Genomic DNA, 11,165 nt, shown 5'->3' on the forward strand with positions numbered 1-11,165 from the left:
ATAATCAGTTGGAATACCAGGTTTGCATCTTACATCATGCTTCCCTTATGGCCTGAATCAATGTCATTATTTATGCTTAACAACCCCCTAGAGCCCATGTCCGCATCCCCGTGTAGATCAAATCATCATGATTAAAAAAATCGGCATAAAAATCTGTCAGTTGAAGATAGAGATATCTTTATTTTTTTGCATTGGATGCGTCTCAATCCACGTCATCCACGTTGTGTCTAAACTACAGAGTCAGAGTATTTATCCCAAGACGAATGCAGTGTGATCACTGTAAAGCTTTTGGACATGTTTCAAGTGTTTGCAGAAGGGAGAAGCCGAAAGGTCCAAGTTGTGGAAAAGATAATGTCATGTGTTTTAAAAGTGATGAAAATGTGACGTCGCAATTGTAGTGAACCATAAAGCCACCTCTTTGGAATGCCCGACAACGGTAAAAGATAATGAGGTGGCCAAATTCAGGGCTGTCCAGAACATTTCATATACAGCGGCTGTTTAAAGGGTTGAGGCTTTGAATGGTGCTCATGAAGATTCCATTGTGGTGGATAGGCCTTCACTGCAGGCTGCAGGGGTTGCCTTTCACCATCAGGACCCAGGTATTTTAAAGGTTAAGAAGGTGGACTTTGTGGCCTTTATAGCTATGGTGATTAATGGCACTGCCAAGGTGGAGAGAAGGTCCGGTAGAATAGACATCATTGTGGATGCGGCGGAGCGGTACCTGGGACTGAAAGATTTCTCGGAGGAGGAGTTGAATGGAGTATTGTCGCAAGCCGTACACCCCTCTCAGGACCTAGAGCCCGAGAAGGGAGATATGGAGATTTTAAGAAATTAAGATTATTAAGAAATTAAGAAATTTTGATTTGTTTTTGTCAATTTACAAATTTATTTGGGTGGAATCATTTAGTTTTCCCTATCATGTACGGATGTTATTTTTACCTTGTTTTTTCAACCCGTCCAGTTGGTGGCAGCCATACACCTTTTTGGGTTGTAGTCCGCCATAAAACCCACAGAAGAAGAAGAAGAAGAGAAGAAGAAGAATGTCAAAACAAAAATTAGACAGTGCATATCAGAGCAAAAGACCAAGGAACTGTCCGCAGATCTCCAAGAGAGAATTGTGATGAGGAATATATCTGGGGAAGGGTATAACACCATTTATAGAGTTTTGAAAGTTTCCAAGAGCACAGTGGTCTGTCCGACCAAACAGAGCAAATGGGCAAGAAGGACCTTGATCAGGAGGTGACCAAGAACTCAATGACCACCCTGACAGAACTACAGAGTTCCTTGGCTGAGATGGGAGAACCTGCCAGACAGACAACAGTCTCGACAGCACTGAATACAAATCTTGGCTTTATGGGAGAGTGGTGGAAGCCACTCCTGAAGAATAAGGCACATGGCAGCACGCCTGGAGTTTGCTAAAAGGCATGTAAAAGACTCTGAGAGCATTAGGCAAAATATTATGTTGCTTGATGAGACAAAAATGTAACTCTTTGCCCTGAATGCAATATGGGGTGTTGTGTGTAGATGGGTGAGAAAAACATACATTGAATCCATTTTGAATTCAGGCTGTAACAACAAAATGTGGAATAAGTCAAGACGTATGCATACTTTCTGAAGGCTCTGCAGGCCTACTATGCTGTGTGTCAAATGCAAATGAATTATTATGTGAACTTGCGAGACATCGATTCAGCTTTGATCTAACTTTACTAAACAGGGTTGGGTTAAGTGCAGAAGACCCATTTCGATTGAATGCATTCAGTTGTGCAACTGACTAGGTATCCCCTTTCCCTTTCCCTTTCCCTTACCATGGCGAGAAGTGTTCATCTTCTATTTGTAATAATAATTACAACTGATGAGTAGGACTATTAAGCGTAGGCAACAGATCTTGATGACTGTTATTTTAAGCAATTGAGTCCCTTTGTGGTGCTGATAGGGCAGCCCCAGGATTTTGCAACGAATGTGGTGCTGAAGGAAGTCTGAAGGATAGCTCTGCCATTCAGCCAGTTCAGGAACAAAAAACAAGAATTTGCAGTATAGTCTTATAGGCCTATGACTACTACTACTATGACTACTACTAGCAATTTGTAGGGTGTAGCCTAATGTAAATACAAATACATAAGCACTTTAGTTGCGAGTAGGCATTTCATTGTATTGTGTAGCTTACACTTGCGTTGTATCATAAATAAACTCTGATTTGATTAGCTTGAACACATGATTACAACATACTCTATTACAGAATAAAAGAAAACACAGGTGAAATATCTATGCATAGCATTTTTCATCTATGCAAATACATTCTATCAAATCAATTGACCAAGAAGTGAACATAAATCATTACTATGTAGAATTACAGGAAATTTGTTTTAAAACAGCCGTAAAATCCGTCTTTTGGTGTGGTGTATTCATGCATCTTAGTAAACTAGAATCGTAATGCATTGTTACCTCCAACTTGCCCCAATTCACATTTCCACTTGCCCACCCTGACATACCAAGCTAGAACGGGCCCTGTGTCTCAACCAATAGCCAATGTAGGTTAATTATCCCAAGCAGGGCTACAGCAACTCCAGAGAGGGTTAGGCTCCCTGGGCTTTGCAGTGGCCTCTCTGGTTTGGGTGACCTCAGAAGAACAGTGTCACTGTAACCAAGTGGTCACTTCTGCGCAAGACGGGGTCCATGGAGTTTTATGAACATCAAGGAGACACACAGTGAATTTGGATCCTAGATCTCATTGGTCTGATGATTAGTTTAATTTGGCTAAACCCCCTCTTACTCTGCCAAGCTGCAGGGTATGTACAATTAAAGGAGGCTGGTTGAAGGAGCTGTAGTAGGATGGGCTCATTGTAATGGCTGGAATGGAATCAATTGAATGAAGTTAAACATGTGGTTTCCATATGTTTGATAGCATTCCATTTCAGTCATTACAATGAGCCCATCCTCCTATCAATCAAATTTCAATCAAATGTATGTATAAAGCCCTTCTTACATCAGCGGATGTCACAAAGTGCTGTACAGAAACCCAGCCTAAAACTCCAAACAGCCAGCAATGCAGGTGTAGAAGCACGGTGGCTAGGAAAAACTCCCTAGAAAGGCCAGAACCTAGGAAGAAACCTAGAGAGGAACCAGGCTATGAGGGGTGGCCAGTCCTCTTCTGGCTGTGCCGGATGGAGATTATAACAGAACATGGCCAAGATGTTCAAATGTTCATAGATGACCAGCAGGGTCAAATAATAATAATCCTATGGCTCCTCCCACCAGCCTCCACTTGTACAGTTAAGCAGTGGAATTACCTCACATGCACATGTTCTCCCCTACTGTGAACAATGTTCCTAAAGCCATTGATGGTGGAGGCACACAGGAGGGAGAAGCATTGGCACAAATTGAGAGGCTCTGGACAGCTCTCTCTGCAGGATGTTTGCCTGATTTGTCAGGTGTATGTGGGCTTGGACTCCTCGTCAGTTGCACCTTTAAATTCTTGTGGTTTTGAACAGGCGGCTTCTTATGTTTTTATATTTGCATTGTAGTCATTTAGCAGACGTGCTTATCCAGAGCGACTTGCAGGAGAAATTAGGGTTAAGTGCCTTGCTCAAAGGCTCATCCATAGATTTTTATTTTTCATCTAGTCAGCTCGGGGGATTCAAACCAGCTACCCTTCGGTTACCAGTTCAATGCTCTTAACCACAAGGTTACCTGCCACCCAGGCTGGATAGGAACTGCTGGTTATCATTTTTCAATGTTCTGATTGGCCAAAGTGGTCAAGCCTATGACCGACCATCGCAGTACACACCTATAGTTCATCATTCTCGACAACACCAGAGAGAAGACAGGGAAGAAACCACCATTTGCCTAGGGTGCTTTACATTGCATAGGCTATTTATCGATTTTCATGGAAATTGTGGTAATTAAATAGAATGTATTTAGGATTTATCAGAATAAATGTTCCAGAAATAGTTTTACCAGCTCTGTGTAATCTCAAATTGAAAAATAGTGAGGATACACTGCTCCCCATGCTTTGGCAGCACTACAATCCTGCTCCTCTTTCCTATATTAAGAGGCTTAAAAGCATATCATTCTGATATAATGCTTTCTTCATTGAGAATGTGTGCGCAGTTGAAATTTGGCCATAGACTCAATGACTGAAAAATACATATTTCAAAGTTGGTTTATAATGACAAGAATAACTAATAACAACCAACCCATTTTTTTTATGTCGGACCAATTATCTGTACGCATTTGTTGATTAACCTCAGCTTGAATACCAACATCTACAGTAGCCTATCTACAGTAGCCTAGGTTTGTTCTCAACCACTTCTTATGCTTGTTAAGAACACAACTTAACAACTTATGCCAGTTGTGTTGTTGAGCAACCAAGTTGCTGGGCCCGTTTTTAGACAGAACTCTGTTAAAAGTATGTTAGCATTGTTCAAAATGCAGCAAAATGGTACCACCCCATTGGTTTTATTGAGCACATGAGAGCGATAATACATTATACATTTTATCAAAACTGTTGCATCTACAAGCGTATTCAGTCGGAAAGTTGGCAAGTCTAATGGTCACTTTATGGACGAGGTAGTCTCGTTCTTATCTGACGCCCAGATGTTGAGCAAGAAATTACATTTTTTTTCTTATTGCCAATGACCCTGTTAATAGGGATCGGCGTCCCGTCAACGGGGCAGTTGTAAATCATGCAGCGCCTTGTGTCAAGATCCTAGATTTGGGAGAAACAACAAATGTTGTGTCTTATATCGGCTGAAAGCTAAATTCTTGTTAATATAACTGGACTGTCCAATTTACAGTAGCTATTACTGTGAAAAAATGCCATGCTATTGTTTGAGGAGAGCTCCTAACAACAAAACACTTTTTTCACCGTGATAGGTTTGATAAATTAATCTCTGAAGGTGAAATGTGTACTTACATTCTGAAATCTTGCTCTGATTTATCATCCAAAGGGTCCCAGAGATAACATGAAGTGTCGTTTTGTTAGATAAAATCCCTTTTCATACCCTAAAAAGGTCCATATATCATGCATGATCGATTTTGTATTTCCACTCGTTCAATTTGCAAAGAAAGGAATCTGTGAAAATCTAACCCTAAACATTGTTTCAACCAGTCAAATCACGTTCGTATGTATTCCTCAGAGATCCTAGAACATAAAGAGACTTCACTATATCATTAGGGGTGTAGTATATTCTATAGGACACCATATTTGGTCAGAGAGCGACGCCTTCATGGCACGCCGACGACGTGGGCGATCTTCACTTGAACGACTCTAACTTTGTCAAAAAAGCACCAATCGGTGCTAGCTAGATAGCCAATGAGCTGGGCTTTACGGGAGTGTCCGGAAACCATGTATCTGTCATAAAATGTAGCTACTAACCTTGTACGACAGCATGTCTTTTCATTTTGGACAAAAATTATTAGAATATTCAGAGTTATGAAGTTATGAAAACTGGTTGTTTTGCAAATGTTTAGCTTATAATATGGCTACTAATACTGGAAAAGCTAAATCAAAGTCCAAGTATACAGATTTGACGATATTCTTTCAGAAAAATTTATATGAATGCAAAGGTCTACTTCACGATTTGCCCAAATGTAGAACTGGGACCTTGCATTTCAAAGATGGTGGTAGAAAAGAAACGTTAGTTTTTTTCTTTGTATTATCTTCTACCAGAGCTATTCTGTTATATTCTCCTACATTCAATTCACATTTCCACAAACTTCAAAGTGTTTCCTTTCAAATAGTACCAAGAATATGTAAATCCTTGCTTTAGGGCCTGAGCTACTGGTAGTTAGATTTGGTGTGTCATTTTAGGCGAAAATTGAAAAAATGGTGGCTATCCCTAAGACGTTTTAAAAATCTGGTATGTGGTTTTCTGTAATTGCCACCAAAACATTATTAATTGACTTAATAGGTCTCTCGCTCACGTCTCTCCCAAAGATTATCTATTGCCTCAGCAAACCGACTCTGATTAATCAGATGTGTGTGGCAATGGCTAACTAATAAACATTAGGTTGCAATAAACATAAATATCTCATGACGAGAGCTTTCTCATGCATCTCTGCACTTTTCTTTGGGACCATCAGGTGATGTACTCGGAACAACCCTGGAACTAGACAAAAATCTCTAGGGGACCAAGACAGAAAGTCCTGACAGCATCCTAAAATCACCCATGGGAAGACATCCTTGGGACAAACCAGGATCTAGACAAAATTTCTAGATGACCATGACACAATCAGAGATGTAGTGGAGGGTAAACACACATAAATGCCATTTATGCACCTTATAATTTCTGCAATAGTGTTTACTCACCCTTTAATTTTGTAAATGAGCATTTACCCACTTATATTGCAATCACAGCATTGATCAAAACTCAGAATGCTTAAATTGCCTGCATCTTTGTGCCTGCATCTTTGTGACCGAATCGTGAACAGTTGTTTGTTCTTTATGTTCGCGTGCACCCCCCGGATTTTCCTTGCTAGCAGCACATTCACCACTATCTCAACCGGCTAACTACGCCCACATGAAAGTTGCTGCACAGGCTGAGGGCCATTAAGACGTGAAACAAACTACCCCAGCTCGGAGTCAGGCTCAGCAGAACAACAGCAAATGGCAACACAGGTAGGCAATTAGATGCCGCTGTTAGACTCGTGGGTTTGTGAGATGCCGGTCATAAAGCAATTTTCTTTTACGTACGCGACTCCTGCCATGTCCAATCATCCAATTTCACAATTATACAATCAACGTGACTTTGTTATTACCAATCTAAATACATAACAAAATAATGGTAATAATTTATTTGAATGGTAAACAAAATGAGAGAGAGAGAGAGAGACAGAGAGAGAGAGAGAGAGAGAGAGAGAGAGATGCTGTGGTGGACTGACCCATTGATCTAGCTAACGTTAGCTAGCTACACGGTTGACACTGCAGCTAGCCAGTTAATCTAGTGGCAACCTAATGTTTATTGCAACCTAATGTTTATTAGTTAGCTATTGCCACACACATCTGATTAATCAGAGTCGGTTCGCTGAGGCAATAGATAATCTTTGGGAGAGACGTGAGCGAGAGACCTATTAAGTGAATTAATAATGTTTTGGTGGCAATCGGCTTTGAAATCGGCACATTTTGAGTTATGGTTTGCGTATTATCAGTACTAGGGTAGTGATTTCATGTTGGCTTTAAGCTGGCAAGGAAAGTTAGTCTACAAAGCTGAAAGCTACCGGTATCTTCTTGCATTGTAAAGTGTTCTAGCCTGTATGGACATTGCTTTGCAAACAGGAATGAACCGTTTAATTATTTCTACATGCCATGCTGCATCATTCAAGTGTGCAGTATGAATGGGGACCTAACATGATGCTGCTCAGAATCCTAGTGCAGCCGAAGTGAAGCAGGCACGGTACGCTCACGCTGTGTAACGGGTACATTGGCTTGTATGCTACAGTTTGACAGTCAACAAAAGTAACAAAAATTCTTGTACCCATTTTTCATGTTCTAATATTGAGAACTGAAGTTTCGGTATATTGTGTAACTCTATGGTGTAAGCTCACTTACTTGCTTTCACCTTGATCCCTGCCCAGTCACTGTAGCTATCCAGGTTCTCGATCAGCCGGGAGCAGAGTTTCACATGGCCAACGTAATCCAGGAGCACATCTATGATGGGTCCTGCCCAGCGGCTAATTGTCGGATCGGAGATTGCCTCACAGAACTGAAAATTAAGGGTTAAAATTGGATTCAAAGAACTACCCGAGATGGAATTGGAAACTAATAGACCAGCAAACTATCTACATTGCACATAAACCCAACCTACCTGGACGCAAGTGTTGCGTCGAGCTTCGTCCTCATCAATAACGTAGCGCAAAGTTTCGCCAAAGATGCTGACCCTTCTTGAAATTTTCAGGGGTGGGTGTGGCTTGCTGCCATATGTGCAATCAAAACAGGAAAGGGCATCACAGCCATTGGACATCAGATACTTCAGATAGTTCAGGATGTGCAGATACTTCATACCGAGCATGACCACTGCCGGGAAGGAGCAGGGGTGTGTGGGGATGGACGCATTCATGTTAGCTCCATGCTCCACCAGAGCGGTGATCATTTCCATGTAACCCTGCCTCACAGCGACAAGAAGAGGGTTGAACATATCAAGGTTGGGGTTAGCGCCTGCATCCAGAAGCATTTCAGCCGCCTCTAGGTTGCTGTTGGAGACAGCAAAGTAGAGTGCTGTGCTGCGATGGTCCTCATACATTTTGGATCGGTCTTCTGCGAGCTGGAAATTGACGTCATAGCCTGCCTCGATAAGGATCTCCAGGATCCAGTCCCGGTTGTACTCGGCAGCCAGGTGGAGGGGACTGATGCCACTGCGTTGAACTTTGACCTTGCTGGTGGCAGGGATCAGCATGGACACAATGCTACAGAGGGAAGCACAGGGATCAAATTGAAAGGGAAATGTTTGGCTTGAAGAGAAACCAATACTTTAAATTAACCAATCAATTTAATTGCACTCACTCAAAATGTCCTTTCTGGACAGCAATATGAAGAGGCAGGAGGCCAGACTTAGTTGTTCGGTTAGCATCTGCTTTATGAGATAGAAGCAGTTCCACAACTTCCTTGTAACCATTCTTACTTGCCTCGTACAGAGGTGTTTCCCCCTTCCTTGCCTGGCAGTTTATCAGCACCTACAATATACAAGAGCATACACAACATTCATACAATGTTGAAATGAAGGAAAACTGGCAACACCACAACATCACCAGCAACAGATGGTCTGCATGCTTAATGGTTATTTTCAATTATATTCATGCCATTGTAAAGAACATAAAACTTTCTCCAAGATGTAGGAAACCCATCAACAAGGGTTTGGACATTAAAGTAGAGTTCAGGTTCAATATGTTATGAACTTGTTGTGCTTACGATCCCAGACTGCATCTTTAAAACAATCAATTAAAAATAATCTTGAAACTGGCATGTGAAAATTTGAAAACGACTCACCTTTTCTAATCAAGAAGTGCAACACGTCCACTCCCCCATTCTGTGTTGCCGTATAGAAAGGTTCCATCCTGTAATTATTGACTGCATTAAGCTTGGCCCCGGCCTCCAACAACATCTGGCAAATTTCCACGTTAGCATGCCCGGCTGCTTCATGGAGAGGTGTCACACCCTGAACACAAGCCTTGTGTACTGAGGCTCCATACTTCAGGAGGTGGTCTACAATCTCCACATTGGCTTCTCGCAGCTGAAAACGCATTGTGACAAACAACACAGATCAATTTTTGTTGGATATTGCTGTTTGTAAAACATAAGCTGATTGTGTAACAGTGGTGGACTTCACCAGTATGACCAGTAACCTAGCTGACACCTGGAGACTTGTCTTAGCCCCAAGAGCTAACACCTACAGATGTCAGATCTTAATATGACCCATTTCGTCACAGGAGGAAAATAATCCTGCAGCAGGAGGATTTTAATGTATAATTCATATTTTAACCGCCGCCAGAGGGCAGCTGGAATCGGTGTTTGTAGGCTATACAATAAATTAGTCTGCAGGTCCACTGGGCGTCAGTCAAGTAGCCTATATAGGCTGCGTGTCTCGTGTGAATTCTAATGTAGATTATAATAATTGACAATATTTGTATGGGTAGATGTATTTTCTTTTGGGAAAATAATTTTTATATCAATTATTTATTATATGTTGAAGGCAACCAATAGTCAGACTAAATGTTTGGTTGTCTCAGTGCCTGTGTGGTCCAGCAGGTACAGCAGTAACCATGGCATACATATGTCAAAGTAGTCATGGGTTCAAATCTGGCCCACTACTACCCTTTGAATTTTTGGAGAAACTAGTACTTTTCTAGTTATTCTCTGTGGGCTATACTTAAACTCTTACTCAAGTAATTTCTAATGCCCAGAGCACGTAGGACCCCCTACCGGTGAATTATGAACTACAAACTCGAAAGAATCATGATTCTATAAGTCTCTCGTTCACCATATGGGGCTTGTTATTGGTGCTGTCTATTGATACCTTTAAAACGAGGTCTAGTTGCGGCCACAACCAGACTAGATTGTGAACCACTCTTGGCGTAATGACACTGCTCGGCTTGCCTGGCTACCCCTAACTCCGTGCTCCGCCCCAAATGCTATGCTACATCCACGGACGTTAGAGCAGCGGGAGAATTCAGATTGAGCTGTAAGGCAACTGCTTGATGGCGCGAGAGAGATTAGCACAATATTGTTAGTGACCTGCAGCAGCCCCCAAACAATTAGTTCTCGAGTTCGAGTTTTGAGCAGAGGCAGGCTGAGTGTGTTTTGGTTGTACGAAAAGCTGTGTCCATCAAGTAACATTCAATAAATGAATAGCATTCGTTCTTGCACCATGTGATCAATTATCAGTTCTAAACATGTCTATTTCCTGTCGTGTACATGATAGACAGTTACTGGTTGGAGCACATCTCTGTAGCTGCTGAGCTGGAGGAGCACATATTAATCCTGCTGTAGAATTCATTGCAGCCAGCAGACTAAAATGAACGAGTAACTTGGAAAAAATTAATTGTGACTCTTGTCAGTAAAAAGAGTCATTCAAAAAGTAAGAATTGTTCGCGAACTGCACATCACTAGTCTTCACTCCTGAGGATTTCTTGTTCTTTGGTTCTTAGCCAAATCAGCGATCAAAGATAAACTGCACTTTAATGACCTTCTGCCTTTGTAATATGATATATTTCTGGAGTAAGATAAGCATTTCGAAGATACACTATATACACAAAGTATGTGGACAAATTAGTGGATTCGGCTATTTCAGTCACACCCGTTGCTGACAGCTGTAAAAATCAAGTACACAGCCATACAATTTCCATGGACCAACATTGGCAGTAGAATGGCCTTACTGAAGAGCTCAGTGACTTGAAATGTGGCACCGTCATAGGATGCCCCCTTTCCAACAAGTCAGTTTGTCAAATTCCTGCCCTGCAAAAGATGCCTGAGTCAACTGTAAGTGCTGTTATTGTGATGTGGAAATGTCTAGTAGCAACAACGGCTCAGCTGCAAAGTGGTAGGCCACACAAACTCACAGAACAGGAGCACCTAAAAATTCTGTCCTCGGTTGCAACACTCACTACCGAGTTCCAAACTGTCTCTGGTAGCAACGTCAACACAATAACTGTTTGTCAGGATCTTTATGAATGGG

General features: G+C 41.6%; 1 protein-coding gene across 1 annotated transcript; it reads right to left on the minus strand.

Annotated features, from left to right (window-relative positions):
* Positions 1 to 433: 433 nt before the first annotated feature.
* Positions 434 to 9,236, minus strand: LOC118964302 (ankyrin repeat and SOCS box protein 2-like). The gene is made up of 6 exons (XM_036974794.1): positions 9,171 to 9,236; positions 8,498 to 8,667; positions 7,803 to 8,400; positions 7,547 to 7,700; positions 940 to 979; positions 434 to 793 (listed from the first exon to the last, which is right to left on the minus strand). Exons 1-6 carry the CDS (start codon positions 9,234 to 9,236, stop codon positions 787 to 789), a joined length of 1,035 nt encoding a protein of 344 aa, XP_036830689.1. The 3' UTR covers positions 434 to 786.
* Positions 9,237 to 11,165: the final 1,929 nt, after the last annotated feature.

The sequence above is a fragment of the Oncorhynchus mykiss genome, unplaced genomic scaffold (genome assembly GCF_013265735.2).
Source record: "Oncorhynchus mykiss isolate Arlee unplaced genomic scaffold, USDA_OmykA_1.1 un_scaffold_915, whole genome shotgun sequence".
In the NCBI taxonomy this organism is placed as follows: Eukaryota; Metazoa; Chordata; class Actinopteri; order Salmoniformes; family Salmonidae; genus Oncorhynchus; species Oncorhynchus mykiss.

What these genes read in the sequence shown, in the direction of transcription:
- LOC118964302 (XM_036974794.1), bottom strand. Translation starts at nt 9,236, where the DNA reads ATGCGTTTTCAGCTGCGAGAAGCCAATGTGGAGATTGTAGACCACCTC. An exon ending in GTCCAGAAAGGACATTTTGA is followed by an intron (nt 8,401 to 8,497) that starts GTGAGTGCAATT and finishes TTCCCTCTGTAG; the next exon opens with CATTGTGTCCATGCTGATCC. An exon ending in AGGGATCAAGGTGAAAGCAA is followed by an intron (nt 980 to 7,546) that starts GTAAGTGAGCTT and finishes CAACCCAAAAAG; the next exon opens with GTGTATGGCTGCCACCAACT.